Source organism: Echinops telfairi, unplaced genomic scaffold (assembly GCF_000313985.2).
Source record: "Echinops telfairi isolate 266 unplaced genomic scaffold, ASM31398v2 ScPeMD7_5;HRSCAF=22, whole genome shotgun sequence".
Classification (NCBI taxonomy): Eukaryota; Metazoa; Chordata; class Mammalia; order Afrosoricida; family Tenrecidae; genus Echinops; species Echinops telfairi.
The window spans coordinates 14,487,877-14,506,774 of record NW_022103901.1 but is presented as its reverse complement, the minus strand read 5'-3'; the positions used below and the strand labels follow the sequence as shown (position 1 = coordinate 14,506,774).

Genomic DNA, 18,898 nt, shown 5'->3' with positions numbered 1-18,898 from the left:
GTTGAGCCTGTAATTATTGAGCTACTCGATTAATATTCTCTTTCTTCTTCTCAAGAATGTCCTCAACAGGAGAGTGATATCGCCTTCTTGATTGATGGTTCCGGTAGCATCAACCCAAGAGACTTTCAGCGGATGAAGCAGTTTGTCTCCACGGTGATGGGTCAATTCCAAACATCTAAAACCTTGGTGAGGGCCAATGGGCTCGCTCCTCCTTCAGTTGCCCTCAAGCATGGTTTTCTTTCCTGAGTCTCTTTCTCTCCTTCGTGCTTCTCTGGATGCTGCCTGAGCATGATTTTCAGCTCCATGTGAAGGCAGTCCTGAATGAATAGGGGGTGGCTTGGGCAATGACACCTTTCTGTCCTTTCTGGGTGAGTTCTATCGCTGAGATGTGGGAGCTATTGGGCAGATCTCCATCCTGGTGAGGCAGAGGGGTCGAGGGGACGTACCGAGAAGGCATTTGGAGGCTGGCTGGGTGAACCACATCTGTTCTTGGGTTTGGAGATGTCCAAAGGAATGGAGAGGCATCTGCTCCTTGTAACGCCAGCTGCCTTCCCTCCCCAGTTCTCCTTGATGCAGTACTCCGAGGACTTCCGCACCCATTTTACCTTCAACGATTTCAAGCGAAACCCGAACCCAAGATCGCTGGTGATGCCAATCCGACAGCTGCTCGGGAAGACACATACAGCCACGGGGATCCGAAAAGTGGTGTAAGGATCTCCCTCCTTGCTTCGGATGGAGGGAGGCCATGGGCAGTTTCGCCGGGCTTTGAAAGACGAGGGGAGTTGTCCAGATGGGGGTGGGGCAGAGGAGGTCTCTGACGGAGGGAAAGACGGGAGGCAAAGTGTGGAGGGGGGACTGTGCGTGAAAGGTTCACCAAACGCCACATGGAGAGGCAGGGGAGACAGGGTGGAGAAGGTGCTGGAGGAGGGCTCGAAAGGTGGGTTGAGGCCAGGTCACTAAAGACGATCCAACATTTTGGCGTTCTGTGTCTTAGTCTGTGGGGCGTCATCGAAGGTGCTAAGCAGTGGGGAGACATCTCCACGTCTGTGTTTCGGAGCACCTTCTGATCTCTCTCTCTCTGCGTCGTTGATAGTGGAGGTGGGGACAACGGTCCAGGGAGATGAGCTGGAGAGGAGTGGCAGTGTCCAGCAGAGGCTCGATGTGGGCATACCGTATATACTACATACTCAAGTACCGTATACACTGCATACTATATAGTATATACTATACACGCGCGAGTATAAGCTGAGGCTCCTAATTTTACCACCAACAACTGGGTGGGGGGGGGCTTTTCAGCATTAAAAATGTGCTGCAGTATAGCACTGATGAAACATACAATTTTCTTCTAGTTCTTGAATGCTTCCCCCCACCCCCCACTATCGTGATCCCAATTCTACCTTACAAATCTGCTAGACCAGAGGAGGTACACGGTTACAGATAAGAACTGGAAACACAGGGAATCCAGGATAGATAAACCCCTCAGGACCAATCATGAGAATAGTGGTACCAGGAGGGTAAGGCAAAGGTGGGGTAGAAAGGGGGACCCGATCACAAGGATCTACATAGAACCCCCTCCCTGGGAGACGGACAACAGAAAAGTGGGTGAAGGGAGACACTGGCAGTGTAAGACATGACATAATAATAAATATGTTATCAAGGGTTCATGTGGGAGGTGTGGCGGGGAGGGAGGGGAAAAATAAGGAGCTGATACCAAGGGCGTAAGTAGAAAGAAAATGTTTTGTGACTGACGATGGCAACCAACGTACAAATGTGGTTGACACAATGGATGTATGGATGGATTGTGATAGGAGCCGTACGAGCCCCCAGTAAAATTATTTTTTAAAAATTGATTTAAAAAATGTGCTGAAAAAGCTCGACTTATACACGAGTATATACATTTCATTTCCATTTTTAAGAATTTTAACGTAATAATATGTAGCCTGCGGAAGATCAAACTCTGCAAGGACAGAAAGGCCAGGAGGCTGCCGTGCAGTTCCTCTTCCCTACTCGCTGCTCCTCCCCTTTCAAGTCTTGGGCGGCCACACTCCAACGTCAGTCTCACTGGACACCCAGGCCTCCCTAGAGAAGTCCAGCTCTGTCTGCGACCTTGATCTGACTGGTGTGTCCTCCTGAGCATTCAGAGAATCTTGGTCTGCTTGCGTTTGATTTTGTCCCTCCTCTTTCCTGGGCAGAAAGGAGCTGTTTCACAGGAACAGCGGAGCCCGGAAGAATGCCCTGAAGATCCTGGTTGTCATCACGGATGGGGAGAAGTACGGCGACCCCTTGGATTACAAAGATGTCATCCCCGAGGCAGACCAAGAAGGAGTCATACGCTACGTCATTGGGGTAGGATGACCGGCCGCTGGAGGGAGAGTTTCTGATTGGCTACTTCCTCCCTTCCATTTGTCCATCTTCCTCGCACCAAAGCAGGACAAGGGTCACTGCTAGCCCATCCACACCTGGATCTGTTCTCTATTGTCAAAGTGTTCCTGCAGTGTAAACAATTGTCTACGATTCACTGGCTAAAAACAATCTATTAGCCGAAAAGTCAGCTGGTCAGCCTTTCTGGTCTCGGCTGGTTCCAGTTAGGTATCTGTACTCAGCTGCAGGCAGGCAGGCAGCTCTGTTGGTCTTGGTTGGGGGTCGCCAACTCTGTCTGTGGCACTGGAGTGACTTTGGGAGCGGAGACAACTATCCTGAATGTGTCTCCCTGGCAAAGGCAAGGACCAAAGGCATGAGCGGAAACAGGCAACTGCCTTTCCAACCCTCTGCTGGCACCACATTTGACAGCCCCCGCTGACCCTGTCCCATCACTAAAGCCAGCCCCATGACTGCTTGCAGAGAGGAGGACCCGGGCAGTCTACCCCACCGTTCTTAGAAAGACGCAACAAAGCTTGGGCCAAAGGGCTTGGCTACAGGCCTGATGCAAGGGTGGGGGGTCTTTAGACTCACCGCACTGCCAACAGCACCTTCTGTGAATTAGAAAAAGGCATCGTCATGGGTACCTGGGGTTGGGAGGCAGAGACACCTTTGTGCCAAGAAAAAGACTCCACTTCTTCCTGGGGGAGGTCGACCCTGCACCCGAAATGCCACAGTCCATGGTCCAAAGACGGAGTCTCAGCCTGTCACTGCTTCTTTGGGACAGTGCTCTTGTGACGCAGGGAAGTGACCTGTCCTAGGGACCTTCTGGTCCATATCCTCACTTGGCAAAGGATGCTTCAGACAGTCTCTTATTTGGCCTCTCCTCCTTGCTAACAGGTGGGAGATGCCTTCAACAACGAGCAATCCCACAAAGAACTGAACACCATCGCGTCCATGCCCTCTTCTGAGCATGTGTTCCGGGTGAATAACTTTGAAGCCCTGAAGACGATTCAGAATCAGCTGCAAGAAAAGATCTTTGCCATTGAGGGTGAGTCAGGCCTCTGTGTTCTCCGGGCAAGTCCAGAGGCAGCCCCTCCCCCAAACGCTCCTGTCCCGCCAGAAACCCAACCCTCTCAATCCTTGGCATCCCGACTCTCTCCACCCCAAGTCTCCTTTCAGTTCCTCCAGATCCCAGCATCCTAGTCTCCCTCGGTCAATTCCTTTGAAATCGAAGAAGCTAGATCTGTCTATCTCTAACTGTGGCAAAGCTTGGCCGTGGGCTGAGCCAGGTCCCACAATGACGGTGTAGACATTTAGATGTGGTACCAGCACTGGCCTCTTGGGCTCCCTGCTGCCTCCTCCATGCCCAGTCCATGGAAGGCGCTCAGTCAATCTTTGACAAAGAAAGGACGGTAAGAACGGGACATGGTCGTGGACAACTTGCATTTCTGACCTAGCGCCGAAGCAGCAGCCACTCCTTTGACAGGGATGCGTCTTTTCGGGTTCAACCCAATTCCCGCACGGAGTCTCTCTGGCTTGGCGCCCACCGGGATTTGAGTCTGTGATCTGTTTCCCCCTCAGGTACTCAGAACGGAAGCAGCAGCTCATTTGAATTGGAGATGTCTCAGGAAGGCTTCAGTGCCGCCATCACCTCCGTGAGTGGTCCCCCAGGAAGCTGTGAGGGGCAGAGAAGAGGCCAGGGGGTCAGGGATTCTCTGCGCCGGGAGGCCCCAGCAGCGGTATCTCCTCCTTCCTCACGACTTCTGCTCTGACCGTCCCCCCAGAATGGACCCTTGCTGGGTGCTGTGGGGAGTTACGACTGGGCTGGTGGAAGTTTCTTGCGAACGTTAGACGGCAAAGACACCTTCATCAACACCACCAGGGTGGATTCAGACATGAACGACGCTTACTTGGGTAAGGCAGGAAGGGCAGGGTGTGGGGTGGCTCAGATTCTGTGGGGGCATGTCACGAAGTCTTTCAGAAGCCCTTGGGACACTTTGAAAGGCAAAGACGTCCAAGCCTCCTCTTCATGAGGAACATCACTGAAGAGGAACGTAGTGTGGGTACCAGAAACCTCTCAATGCACCAAGCATGGGACTACCTCACTGTTCCCACATGGGGGGTGAGCCTACCTGATGGAGAGGGGGCAGGGTCTGGGAGGGAAAGCCCTTCTCTACTTAGATCCCCGTCTTCAGGTTACGCCATGGGCGTCATCTCGCAAAATCAGATCGAGAGTCTGGTTCTGGGGGCGCCTAGACATCAGCACACTGGCCTGGTGGTGATGTTCAAGCGCACTGCTGGCACCTGGGCGAACAGCACCATGATCAAGGGGAGTCAGGTGAGTGCAGAGTGCATGAGGCATGGATGTGCGGAGGCCCCGGGGTGGAGGGCTCCCAGGATGGACGGCACAGTTGTAACGTACCATGCCCGGCGGCCAGAGCGCCGTCAAAAAGCTCGCAGAGAAGGCTTTGAGCTGGAGAGGCCGAGGCTCCACTTCACACTGGTGGATGCTGTTTCCTTAGCTTTTCTGGCAACAATCAGCAACAGCCCTTGGCTCACACAGAGCTCTAGGCCAGTCTATCTGTCCCCAGAGCTGGTATCCAACCAGTGTATTGGCGAGACCAGTCCCTGGGGTAGGATATGACGCTCGGTAAAGTGGAGAGACAGCGAAAAGAGGGAGGCCCTCCCGGAGCTGGACTGACACCGTGGCCGCCACAAAGGGCTGAGCCCTTGGGCACAGGGACAATTGAGAGGACGGCGCAGCACCGGGCAGTGTTCTGGTCTGTGGTGCAGAGAGTCGCCGTGGGTAGGTTCCGAATCTATGGCACCGAACAACACCACTACCGCCTCGTTACCTTAGCTATTAACATAGTGAAATGTTTCCGTGTCTGCAAAGAAGCAGTCGCTTCCCTGAGATGCTCCCCCTGCCATAGGGACGCTGGTACTGCCTGCAGAACACGTGGGACTTGCACAGGATTTCATAGCAATGAGGTCGGACGAGAGACTTCAGGTGCTCTCAGAGAGGCTGCGGCAAAACCTCTGGGTCAACCTGAGCTGCTCAATATTTTGACGTTGTGCATCCTTGCACAAGCGGCCCGGTCCTGCCTGGTGTGTAGGCTGGTGTGTGAGGCAAAAGCTTTATTCCAGAATCCCCCCTGGATTCCTGAAATGGAACTGTCCCCACCACAGCTCTTTGGGTGATTCTCCGCAGTAGCAATTAAGGCATCAGATGTCGATGAAGCCAGTTTGTCCCCACCCAGGAGCAGCTGATCCCAATGCTCTGCAAACAGTCAAATTCCTCACAGGCTCTTCCCCTAGGTTTCATCAGCACACCCAGCCCATTAATGGCACCAATGCCCGATAGATAGGAGGAGGGGGTGGGGGGGAATGTGTCAGAGAATTACAGGAAGGCCAGTATGGGTTTGATGCTACCAGTTTGTTTTGTGTGTGTGCATGCAGCTGGGGATAGCTGACATAGTTCCCTCACACAAATCTTGATCAAGTCTGGTTTTTGCTATCACGACAATGTACCTGTTCATGCCGCCATCTCAGTGCACCAGTTTGTTTTTTTTGTTTTTGCAAAAAACAGCATGCCTCTCTTGCCCCACATACCTGACTCACCTGACCTCGCTCAGTGTGACTTCTTTTTGTTTCCGTGACTGAAGAGGGACATGAAAACATAGTGAGGCAAAGAAAACAAACAAACAAACAAACAAACAAACAAACGAGGGAGGTGCTGTCAGCCATCCAAACAGATGAACTTGAACAACGTTCCCAAGAATGGAATCACAGATACGACGAATGTATTAAGTGTCATGGGGAATACTTTGAAGGTGATAAGGTTGTTTTGTTTTTTAACAAAGTAAATATATAGCTTTGAAAAAAGAATGCCACTTTTTTGGGGGGGTACCCCTCGTATACCTGGGATGCAGTGTTTGGCAGTAAACAGAATGAAGCGCTGGCACAGGCTATGAGACAGATGCAACACAGCCACATCTTCCTAAGCGGAAGAAGAACAAGGGAAAGAAACCAGCCCCAGAAGGCTCTACCCTGTGTGATTGCATCCGTACCACTGTGTATACAATGTCCAGAATAGGCAATGCTGTCACAGCCATCTGGTGCGATCGAGTTCAGTGCCAACTCTTAGTGATGGTCGCGTTCCACAGAGTCAAACATTTGCTCCGTCCGTCACCATCCTCGGAACCATCGCTATGGTGAAGCCCATTGCTGGAGCCCCCGTGCCGAGCTAACGCCTTGAGGGTCCTCCTCCTCTTCGCTGACCCTCCACCTTACCAACATGGCGTCCTTCTCCAGGGACTGGCTCCTCCTCGAGACAGAGTCTCGCCATCTTCACTTCGAAGGGTCTCCTGGCTGGACTTCTTCCCCCATGAACTTGCTTGTTCTCCTGGTGGTCCCAGCACGTGGACGTTCTTCCCCACGACCATGCTTCAAAGGCACCGACTCCTCTCTGGCTTCCCTTGGTCGTTGTTCGACTTGTGCCTCTAGGTGAGGCAGGAGCATACTGTGGCTTGGGCCAGGGCCACCTGCATCTGCAACGTGACATCTTCGCTGGTTAACGCTTTCAGGAGGTCTTCTGACGGTTACCCAGTGCAATACGCCATTTGATCTCTTTTCTTAAAACAGTCCTACTGGCACGTCTTCCACATACGTATAGTTCAAGGGTTCGATCCTATCAAGAAGAGCTGTAGAGTCATTACCGCAATCAATTTTAAGACGTTTTATCCTTCCTGGTGCTTATTGCTGTCAGGGTAATTATTTTTCAGTTGTGGCAAACATATACGCAATTAAACACTCTCCGATTCCACGAGTTCTGCATGTATGATTCGGTGCCATTGATTATACTCTCTGTGTTGTACAATCACAATCGACGCCCTTTTTCAAATGATCCCCCCGCCATGAACATAAACTGTGTCCTCTAAGCAAAACCTCTTCCTCTTTCACCCACGGTAACATCGGTCAACTTTGTGTCTTTTTCTCTTTTAGTGGTTTTCGCGATATAGAATTTACATGTCAGACACTTCCATAGTTAAAGCTCGTTTTTAAGAGTTATATAAGCCTCCTTGCAGTCAGTTCTAGCGTTCCCTCCTCTGCCCATTTGATTTCTTGACTTCCGTGGGTGCTGATTGTGGGCAATGAAACGGCAAATGAAACCCCTGACCACCTCGGCATCTCGTGATGTGGCTTACAGGCCCAGTTGTGAGGATTTCTGTTTCCTGTAGGTTGAAATGTACTTTATATTGAAGACTGACCTTCGTCAGTAACTAGCTAAGCAATCTTTGAGCTTCATCAGTAAATACGTAAGTAAGGTAGACATCAGAAACCCAAAATAGATTCGTGGTTTCCAGGAGCAATAGGGTGGACTGCTAGTCAAAGGAAGGTGTCGTTTTGAGGTGATGGATGTACTCTGGTACCAGGTGTTCATAGTCGTAGCAGAGCGTTGTGAAAAGATGAAAAAGTACGGAATTGTCTTTTTAAAAATAACGAATCCTATGTCATATAAGGAGCCCTGGGCAAGCGCTTGGTTTGAACCCACCAGTGGGCTCTGTGGGAAAGATCTGCTGTGCTGCTTAGGCAAACAGAATGGTCTACAAAACCCAGTAAGGCGGTTTTACTCCACCACATGGGGTTGCTGTGAATTAAACATACACTCGACTGCACTTAATAACATCAGCACATTATGTAAGCTCTAAAAAAGCTCTAAAAAAAGAAAAAGAAACAAAGTTGACCAATGTTACCTTGGGTGACCAATAAAACAAAACTATTTTGAAAAAAATTTTATTCACCATAGCAGCAGATTCCCAAACCCAAATTCACATCATTCAGTCGGTTCCACTTAAAGTGACCCTGCAGGGCAGCGTAAACAGCCCTGTGGGTTTCTCCAAGGCTGTAACTCTTTATGGGAGCACAGAGCCTCGTCTCTCTCTTACAGAGCAGCTGATGGGTTCAAACTACTGACCTTGGGGTTAGCTGCCCGCATGTAACTCACTGCCCCACCAATGTGTCTCTATAGCAAAAGACTAGAGAAGAAGATAAAGTCTGATCATCTTAACAGATACAGAACATAATTGGACACGATACATCTTTTCAGGATAAAGCAAAACTTGTAGCAAAGTAGGAATTCCCTCAACTAGACAAAGAGCATTTAAAAGAACCCCCAAAAGCCCTACAACTAACATCACACTTAATAGTGAAACGGAATACTTTTGTCCTAAAACCAGAAGCAACGCAAGAATGTCTACTTTGAGTTTCTGTTCAGTATTGTGCTGGAAGATCTAACCTCTGCAGTAAGACAAGGAGGAGGAGGAGGAGGACGAGAAAGAAGCAGAAGGCCTGACTATATAAAAAGTTCAGAGGTTCTACAAAAGTTCCTATAACTGATAAGTTATTTTACGAAGTTTTCAGGGTACAAGATCAATATGTAAAAATCAGTTATGTTTCTGAACTAGCAACAAACCACCACAGATTTATATAAAACGGTCCCATTTGCAGTAACACCAGAACCCATAAAATACTTAGGGGTCAATCTATCAAAACATGTGCAATTGCTGTGTGATTAAAACCACAAACTACTGGTGAGACACAGTCAAGACCTAAAAGAATAGAGAGACACATTGTTGCCCGGGATTGGGAAGACTCAATATTGTGGAGACGTCCATTTTCTCCACGTTGATCTATAGGTTTAACTCAGAATCAAATTCCTAGATGGATATTTTATAGCGTCAACAAATGGCTCTGAACATTTATATGGAAGATCAAAGGCAGTGGGTGACGAGCTGGGCTGCCACCCTCAGGTGAGCAGTTTGAACCCACGGGTGCTCCGAGGGAGGAAGGTGGGCCTTTCTGCCCCTGTAAAGAGTCTCGTCGTGGAAACCCACAGGGGGCAATTCAACTCTGTTTCATAGGATTGCAATGAGCCGCAACTGACTGATGCAGTGCCTTTGGTTTGGTATTGGTCGAAAGACTCCAGATTGATTGAGAGAGTAACCAGTCATCCTCCCAGACATCTCTCTGTATCATCTGATCAGATTTCTCCCTTGCTGCTTTAATAATCCTCCTGGAAGACCATTTGGGGAGCAACCTGACCACTCCATTGGCTCTATAATATGCTCCGGTAGCTGGCAGCACCTTCAAACGGGAATTTAACTTGAATTAGAACATCGGGTCCTGAGGGCTTTCCCCAGCAGGTGCGATTTTCCTTCAGAAGGTGAGCATTTGTGATCCTGGTTCCATCTCTTTCAGATCGGTTCCTACTTCGGGGCCTCGCTCTGCTCTGTGGATATGGACAGAGATGGCAACACTGACCTGGTCCTCATTGGCGCCCCCTATTACTACGAGCCGACTCGGGGGGGCCAGGTGTCGGTCTGCCCCTTGCCGAAGGGGGTGAGTGACTGAAAGGGTCTTTGGGAGCTGGGTGGGTTCTAGGTGTAGGGTGAAGGGGTTGCCCCAACTGGAGCCTGGCATCTGTTTTGTCTTGCAGAGAGGGAAATGGCAGTGCCAGGCTATTCTCAGCGGGGAGCAGGGGCATCCTTGGGGCCGCTTTGGGGCAGCTCTGACAGTGTTGGGGGATCTGAATGGGGACAAGGTGACAGATGTGGCCATCGGGGCACCCGGGGAGGAGGAGAACCGGGGTGCAGTCTACCTGTTTCATGGGACATCAGTGGACGGCATCAGCCCTTCCCACAGCCAGGTGAGACCTATACCTATCTTTGTCACAGCAAGAGCTGTTTCAATAATCTGCCCTTTCTGAGACAACATCCCAACAGTGGCTAGATCAGTCATTCCAGACTCCTTTTAAGAGTCTTCAGAAGGAACTCTCTTCTAGCCACTGTTCAAGAAACCCTAGTGGTGCAGTGGTTACGCATTGGACTGCTAACCATAAAGTCAGCAGTTCAAAACCACCAGTTATTCCGTGGGACAAGGATGGGGCTTTCTACTTCTGTAATGAATTACAGTTTCAGAAACGCACAGGGGCAGCTCTACCCTGTCCTACAGGGCTGCTATGAGTCGGAATCCACTTGATGGCGGTGAGTTTGGAGTTCATTCTCTCCACCATGGAGGACGCCCCTGGCTGGGGGTGGTTTGCCACCTCGCCATTGTTGATGAGGGGTAAAGAAATGATACATGGCAAACTGGATGTGTTGGGGTGTCATGAATTCCTTTCCAATTAAAATTCTGGGTGGAAACTGAGCAGGGATTTGGCTGGGCCCATTGTGGGTTTGCAGACCAGCCCCGGTGGCATAGTGGTTACAAGTTGGGGGGCTAACCATCAGGTCAGCAGTGGAAACCCATAAGGAGTGACCGTCTCGGAACCCCACAGGGGCAGTTCTCCTCTGTCCTATGTGGTCACTCTGTCGGAATGGACTCCAGGCAGTGAGTTATCCGGGTTTTGATCACCAGAAGGCCCTCTTTCAGTGAGGTCCCAATGGTTGGTCACCTTACTAGACGGAGCGCTGCATGGGCGGCCACTGGTGCAGCTGCCCAGGACTCTGCTCTCCGGAGAATGCTCTGCTGTTCCCATCTTGAACTTCTCAGTCCTTTTTGAATCAGGGGCTTTGCTTTATTCTTTTGCACCGAGTCTACAAATGACGTAGGCCATCCTGGTGGGCTGTCTCCGTGTAGCCTGGTCCACACAGCAGGGTCTCTCTCTAACGGCTCCCTCTCACACTGAACACCAGCCTCAGTGCCATCGAGCCAATTCCTCCTCTGCGCCTCTCAGTTCCCCTCTTATCACACGTTAGCGCCCCTTCCGTTTCTCCACCCTCCTGTCTCCTTTACTCTATTTATCGGAGGTTGGAACAATATTCAGTGTTTGTATGATTCTAACCACGTCCATGAAATTCATATGCACCAAAAAGTATCTACTCTGTTCCTTCTCTTTCCTGTTAGACATGGGTTGTTTTGTTTTTCCCGGAAAATCCAGGTAATCGATGGGACTTTGGGGTATCAGCTGAAGATTGTAATATACAGTAAATCGTCCCCCGATTCCTTTGGAAATTGTGGGAGGTGACACTTGAATGAAGGCCTGAGAATCAATTGGCCAGGTCACCATGGATGGCCGAATCACATCCATCTCTCTCCCACCTCCCACCCCCAATGCCCTTTCTCTCCTTAAAATTTTTTTTTTTCTTCAGCGGATTGCAGGCTCCCAGCTCTCTCCCGGGCTCCAGTATTTTGGTCAATCACTGAGCGGGGGCCAGGACATGACCATGGATGGACTAATGGATTTAGCAGTGGGGGCCAAGGGCTCTATGCTACTGCTCAGGTGAGACTCCCTTTGAAACACACTGTTCTCTATTGAAGGAGGGTTTGTTTTGTTTTTTTGCTGTCTGAAGGCCTCTGGGGTCTCTGGTCTCCCTGCAGGTCCCAGCCAGTCTTGAGGGTCATGGTGACCATGGAGTTCACCCCCAGGGAAGTGGCAAGGAATGCCTTTGAATGTCGGGAGCAGGTGGTGAGCAACCAGACTGCCGGGGAGGTCAAAATCTGCTTCCAAGTTCACAAACGCACAGGAGACCGATTGGGAAGAGGTGAGGTGTGGAAGGTTAAGGCTCAGGAGGTAAAATGGCATTCGCGTGTGTTCAGCCTTCTGACAGTCCAGAGATTAGTCCTCAGAGGGTTTCACCACCGCTCTCCAAGTTTGGTTTTTGTGAGCAGGCTATTTCCTGTGGGGTGTGGAGGCCCAGAAAACCCCACCAAAGCAGTGAGCGTGTAACCCTCCCTCCTCCGCGTTCTCCAGAGAAGCAAAGAGGCCATACTTGTGCACCAGTCAGGCTTTCTCTTTGAGGTGGGATTTGAGAGGAAGCTGAGTTGATCGTTAGATGAGAGCGAAGTTAATAATTCATTCGGACACACCTTTTATCACAATCAGCCAAACTCCGTCCTGCGTCCCTATTGGCTGGATGCTTGATGGGAGGGATAGAAATGTCAGTACTACAAAGAAAGTCACAGAGAATAGGACGTTACAGAGAGGGAACCCTCCAAATCTACTTAGGAGACTTCTGTCAAGCCAGGCAGGCTCAGGACAAGAAATTCAGTCAAAAACATTAGTTGGAAAACTTAAAAGTTGAACCAAGAATTTAGCAAATTTCCAGTGGGTGAGAGAGAGGTAACTTTGTGGGTTAACAGCCCGGCACTTTCCAAGTGCACCATCCGGCGTCTTGCTCAGGTTTTAAGCTCTAGTGCCGTTCCTCTTCCTGTCTTGGATTTTAGTACTCATCATCCTTGGATCACACAGGCTGCTGTGCTTCTTCCGTATGGTCTCAACGGACACCTCCCTTAGATGACTGCTGTGCTAAGGCAAGTCTTTAAGGCTCTAGACACTATACTTTCTGATAGCCGGGCACCATTTGATTTCTTCACCACACTCTGCTGTCGCACCCATATCTTCAGTGATCTCTTCGTGAGAGCTCAAAATCCATATACATATCATCTATGTCCCTAGTTCACTTTAGAGACATCATTATTATTTTTTCAGGGAACATTATAAATCACCACTAGGGGCATAGGGCAATTCTATTGATAGCATCGTTCATTTAGCCAGTGGTCTTTCTTCTGTTGATGCTTCTTGCACCGTTCAATCTTTTGCCCATCGAATTCTTCAAGATTACAACTCGAGGCTTGATTTTTCCTTCTTCCGTTCTTTCAGCTTGAGCTAGGTGGAGCATGGTCTTTCCTTTTGGTGTTCTAACGTGGGGTCTTTGTGCACTTCTTTATAACCCTTCGTTGACTTGCGGGTCCTCTGAAATGCTCTAGGCAGGTCGTTGGCTTCATCATCTCGTTTATGGACCACGCGTTGCCATGGACTTGTATCTGGACAGGACAGAGTAGAGCTGTCCTTTTGGGTCACCAAGGCTGTAACTCTTGGCTGGAGCAGAAAGCCGCATTTTCCTTCCACAGCGCGACTGGTGTAGAGCGTCTGACCTTGGGGTTGGCACCCAGTGGGTCATCCATTGTGTCACCAGGGCTCTTTTGCGTGCCTACGGGGTGATGGAAAGTACGATGACTTGGGTCAGATGTACCTTCGTCTTTGAGGTCTTGTCTTTGCTAGGGAACAATAATAAGAGGCCTTTTGTAGCAGATGTGCCCAATGCCACACACCATTTGTTTTTTTGATGGCAGCATTAGTGGTCATTGATTGCAGATCCAAGGACAACGAAACCCTGCACAACTTCAATCTTTTCTTATTTATTATGATGTTGCTTATTGATCCCACTGTGAGGATTTTACATTTCTTTATATTGAGGTATGATTGAATACGAAGACTTCAGTCTTTGATCTCTCTCTCTTTTAAAAAAATCACTTTATTGGGGGCTCATACAAGTCTTATCACAATCCAAACATACATCCATTGTGTAAAGCACATTTGTACATCCGTTGCCCTCATCATTCTCAAAACATTTGCGCTTCACTTAAACCCTTGGCATCAGCTCCTCATTTTCCCCCCTCCCAGCCAGCTTCCCTCTCCCTCATGATCCTTTAATAATTTATAAATTATTATTATTTTATCAGATCTTACACTACCTGACGTCTCCCTTCACCACTTTTCTGTTGTCCGTCCCCAGGGAGGAGGTTATATGTAGATCCTTGTAATCGGTTCCCCCTTTCTACCTCGCCTTCCTTCCACCCTCCCGGTATCGCCACTCTCACCAATAGTCCTGAAGGGATCATCTGTCCTGGATTCCCTCAGTCTTTGATCTCTTATCAGCAAGTGCTTTCAGCGAGCCACGATCCCCATCTGCTGATGGAAAGCTGCTCATGCGGCTTCCTCCAATTCTGCTGCGTCCAATGTACACAGAGCGCAGCCTCTCAGATGGACTGCATGGCCTGCAGATTGAAGAATGACGGCAGTATGGTTGTTGAAAACGCACAACTCTGAAGCAACCCTTCCTGAGCTCACGCATGGACTGTCCCTGTGTCCTGTTTCAATGACTGCCTTGTGGTCTTCGGCATGAGCACAATGGACGGGTCTGGAATTCCCATGGTTTGCCATGTTCTCTAGCATATATTATGACCCCCCATGGTCAAATACCTTAACACAGTCCATCGAAGGTCAACATCTTTCTGCCTCTCTCTACTTTCAGCCAAGATCCTTCTGACATCAGGAATGATTGTGTTATTAATGAGATTGTTGGAACACGTTCCCATGCTGTTAGATAACTTTTCTTTGGCATGGCACAACCACGGATCTCTTCTAATCGGGTGGTCAGGTTTGCTTGGTAAACTAGTGGGGTGGCAAGAAAGGAGGCAGGCCCTTGATGAGCTGGCCGGACTGTGTGGCTGCCGTCCGGCTGACACATGAGGACAGGACCCAGCTGTGCCGTCGATCCTCGGTTGCTCCTAGGGTCTCCCTGAGTCAGAACCGGCTCGATGCTCCCAACGACAACACTCGAGACTCAGAACAGTCGGACAATGGACTCAAAGTCACACAGCTGGGGAGCAAGGCGATTGGGGCTCCTACCCCTGTCTGTTTGCCTTTAAAGCTTGGTCTGGTCACCCCATGCTACTCTGCCCCTTCAGGAGAGATTCAGAGCACCATCACGTATGACCTGGCTCTGGACTCCAGGCGGACAACCCCCCGGGCCATCTTCCTCCAGACGAAGAACAGGGCACTTCAACAAGCACAGGACTTGACATTGGCACAGAGCTGTGAGACCCTAAAGCTACTGTTACCGGTGAGCAGGCGCGTGATCGGACCCTCGGGTCCTCCAAGCCCCGGGTGGGTTTGGGAAGCTGAGGAGGGCAGTTCCCAAGACCCTCCTTGTCTCTCAGAATTGTGTAAAAGACTCAGTGGCCCCCATCACTCTGCAACTCAACTTCTCTCTGGTGGGGAAGCCCTCAACCTCTTTCGGGAACCTTCGGCCAGTGTTGGCTGTGGATGCTCAGAGACTCTTCACAGCCATGGTGAGTGCCGGAGTTGGAACCCGGCAGGAACACGGGGGAGGCCAGAGACAAGGTGGCGGACATTCGCTTCGTGACTTCGTTTCGTAGAATTTATGTTACGAGTCCATCTTCTTGTTTCCCCTGTCGTTCCTTGTGTCCATTCCTCGCTTCTAGCTTGTGCTTTCTTTGCAGCTCCCCTTTGAGAAGAATTGCGGTAACGACAGCGTCTGCCAGGATGACCTGAGCATCACCCTCAGCTTTGGGACGTGAGTTTCTTTGCCGCATCGCGTTCTCTTAAGCCGGCACCGCTGGGATCGACTCTCTCCTGGCCTTCCAGGGACCCTGGCCTAAGGCAGTTCCTTGGGACGCGGTTGTGGGCGTCAATCCCGTGGCGCTATCCCGCCCACCGTCCTCTTTCTTCGTGTCTCCACATCACCTTTCCACCAAAGCATGTTGGCCACAGCACGTCATGGTTGGGTTAGTCCAGTGGACTAGAGAAACAAATTCAGAGACACTCATATGTGTATCAGAAAGAGCTTTATCTACACGAGCAATTGAATATGGAGAAGACATCTCAGCCCAGTCCAGATCAAGTCCACATGTCCGATACCAGTCTATAAAGTCTTCTTCGGACTCACGGAACACACGCAATGACGCCAAACGCAGGAAGATCACAGGCCAGTGGGTGGGAAGTCTTGTGGAACCAGTGGCAGTGTAAGCATCTCAGCGCTGTCAGGGGTCTCCACGCGGCTTCTTCAGCTCCAGGGCTCTAAGCTAGTTCCATGTATCTTGTCAGCAGGGATGTCTCCCAGGGAGTGAGTATGTGTCCCGCTTCCAGGGAGCTATTTATCTCCATGGCGCCTCCAAATGAGGTCATCAAGCTGCAACCTGATTGACAGGCTAGACGCCACCCCTTCACTCTCAAGTCTCCAATTGACCACAGATGATGTAACGACCACATGGCCTATCTTGTTCCTCTGACAGCTTGGACACACTGCTGGTGGGTGGCCCCCAGGACCTCCATGTGACGGTGACCGTGAGAAATCAGGGTGAGGACTCCTACGGGACTCAGGTTGCCTTCTTCTACCCTGCTGGCTTGTCCTATCAGAGAGTCTCAGTAGTCCAGGTAGTTGACGCAGCCTCAAGTTCTACCCGACATTTGCTTTTCGCACCCCCGCAACCGGTGCTTGACGCGATCGTGTCTCTCTCCCTTGCTTTTCAGAACCAGCACTCCAAGCGGTCCTGGGGACTGTTCTGTGACCCCAGGCCCCCCTCGGGAGGGCCTGAGACACTGAAGAGCTGCAACTGCAGCGTCCACCACCCCATCTTCCCAGACAACTCTGAGGTCAGAACACCTCCCGCGGCTTCCTTTTCTTTCCTCCTTTGTCTGCTCCTGAAATGGATCGGATTCTTCTTCGTCGATTTTTTTCACAAAGACAGTTTTATTGGGATAATCAGCGCGGTCTTCTCCATCACATAATGTACCAGTCACTACTGGAGCGTGCACAGGGCAACGGCCTCCTGTCTACACACAGTTGTGCATTCGTTGTCAGCATTCATTGGAGAACAGTTTTAGGCCATCAGAGAGCCCTCACCCCTCCAACCCTCCTAGCCTTGCCCACACCTCCGGGGAATATAGATTCTTTCTGTCATTCCATGGAATTGGGATCGCACAGGAGGCAGGCTTTGGTGACGAACGGTTTTCACTTGAGAATCATGTTTGACCACATCGTAGCAGGGGTGGTCACGTCTTTCTTTTGAACTGACGCAAGCTAGTCCATGGTGTAGACGCTCCAGTTCGGCGCTTGGTGGCTATTCGTTCATATGGTTGTTCCTATTCTTGTTGCTACCTCATCTCTCTCCAACCCCAGGTCACCTTTGATATCACATTTGGCGTGGACTCGGATGCTGCTCTTGGAAATCAATTGCTCCTCAAGGCCAACGTGACCAGGTATGCGGGGGCCCAGTCCCCCCCAAGTGTGCTCCCCTCTGAAGGCCCTTTGTCCAGGTTGGCTCTTTGCCCATTCCCCGCCCCCCGACCCCACCCCATACACACACCGAGCTTCCCTTTAACTCATGACATATCCACGGGGCACCCTCAATGTGCCAGGTGTTATGCCCAGTGCTGGAGAGACAGTCCTGGGCAGGACAGACGTGGTTACACGTCAGTGGCGAACACTGACAAGAGGCTTGGTCATCGTAACATCGTAGGAAGTGGGTGACTCGATGGGGGATGTCACTCCTCTTGGCGTTCAGAGACGACTCCTGAAGATTCCGGCTGTGGGTTAGCCAAGCAAAGGCATGAACTGACGGGGAACGAGAGGTCGGGAGAAGGATCCCGGTACCAGGCAGGACTTGGAGGTTGGGAGGATGTGTCCAAGGAATGGCAGCTCGGTGTGGTCTAAGCAAATAGTGTCGGGTCTCGGGAGCTGGTGGCGGTTCAACATGGGCTGGGGAGGTGGGCTGCCACATATGCCGTAAAAGACGGGTGGGTGACGTCAGGGCAGTTGACAGTTTAATCTGTGGTGTGACGTGATCACATCGGGCTGCTGGAAAGATCACTTGGGGGATTGGAACAGGAGCAGTTGTGAATCTTGGGATCAGCGAAGAGAAGCCTCCTGCAGACAGCCATACCCATGGGGGTGGGCCCAGGCTACGTCGAGGGGAGGAGTTTGAGAACAGTGAGGTGAGGATTCCGTGATGACCGGAGTTGGTGATCTCATGGAGTTGGGCAAAGAGAAACAGTGGGGAGGAAAGGCTGAGTCTCAGCTCTCAAGAGCTGACCAGAGCTCGGCTCGCTCTTTCCCTTCAGTGAGAACAACATGCCCAAGACCAGCAAAACGGAGTTCCAGCTGCAACTGCCGGTGAAATATGCTGTCTACCTGGTGGTCACAAGGTGTCGCGTTAGCTTACTTTTCCCGATTGGACTGGACACAGGCAATTGTGTATCTCCGTGTGTGTGTGTGTGTGTGTGTGTGTATGTATGTGCATGTATAGATGCGTGCCTGTGTATATCTTCATATGTTGTGTGTGTGAGACTGGCCCAAATAGGCACACACGGTAGCCAAATTTCATTGCCCTGTCACACCATCTCGCCTATACCCATCAGGGCTGCCTTACCCATATGCCTGTTGACCTATCACATGCTCAGCCCAAGATGCCTTCCGGGGCAACCCTGATGCTCTGCTGACTCCTGTCCATATCCCTTCTCTCTGCCATTAGCCATGAGAACTCTACCAAGTATCTCAACTTCACAGCCTCCAACAAGACCAGCCGGGTTATGGAGCATCAATATCAGGTGGGGAGCAGGAGACGCCGGGGGGCCTGAGGAGGAGGCTGGGCAGGAAAAGGAACGTGATGGGCTTGAAGAGGTCATGAGAGGACAGGTGTTAGTCCGGGTAGACTAGAGAAACAAATCCATGGACACCCATATGTGTATAAGAAAGAGGCTTATACACGAGAGCAATTGACCATGGAGAAAATCTCCCAGCCCAGTCCAGATCAAGTCCTTAAGTCCCATATTAGCCCATATGTCTGACATCAATCTATAAAGTCCTCTTCAGACTCACGAAACACATGCAATGAAGCCAAATGCAGGATGATCACGGGCCAGTGGGTAGAAAGTCTTTGGATCCAGTGG

The 18,898-nt window shown here is 50.6% G+C and overlaps 1 protein-coding gene across 1 annotated transcript in view; it reads left to right on the top strand.

The window, feature by feature from the left end:
- ITGAM (integrin subunit alpha M) overlaps positions 1-18,898 on the top strand; it is a 33,835-nt gene that overhangs the window by 11,969 nt on the left and 2,968 nt on the right. The window contains exons 6-24 of the mRNA XM_004706010.2: positions 56-186; positions 562-707; positions 2,193-2,346; positions 3,259-3,409; positions 3,943-4,016; positions 4,146-4,275; positions 4,557-4,699; positions 9,622-9,762; positions 9,860-10,069; positions 11,514-11,644; positions 11,743-11,906; positions 14,896-15,050; positions 15,148-15,279; positions 15,451-15,524; positions 16,243-16,384; positions 16,481-16,603; positions 17,130-17,209; positions 18,071-18,154; positions 18,481-18,556. Of these exons, the coding sequence (XP_004706067.1) occupies positions 56-186; positions 562-707; positions 2,193-2,346; positions 3,259-3,409; positions 3,943-4,016; positions 4,146-4,275; positions 4,557-4,699; positions 9,622-9,762; positions 9,860-10,069; positions 11,514-11,644; positions 11,743-11,906; positions 14,896-15,050; positions 15,148-15,279; positions 15,451-15,524; positions 16,243-16,384; positions 16,481-16,603; positions 17,130-17,209; positions 18,071-18,154; positions 18,481-18,556 (2,441 nt within the window). The remainder of the gene's footprint in view (positions 1-55; positions 187-561; positions 708-2,192; positions 2,347-3,258; positions 3,410-3,942; positions 4,017-4,145; positions 4,276-4,556; positions 4,700-9,621; positions 9,763-9,859; positions 10,070-11,513; positions 11,645-11,742; positions 11,907-14,895; positions 15,051-15,147; positions 15,280-15,450; positions 15,525-16,242; positions 16,385-16,480; positions 16,604-17,129; positions 17,210-18,070; positions 18,155-18,480; positions 18,557-18,898) is intronic.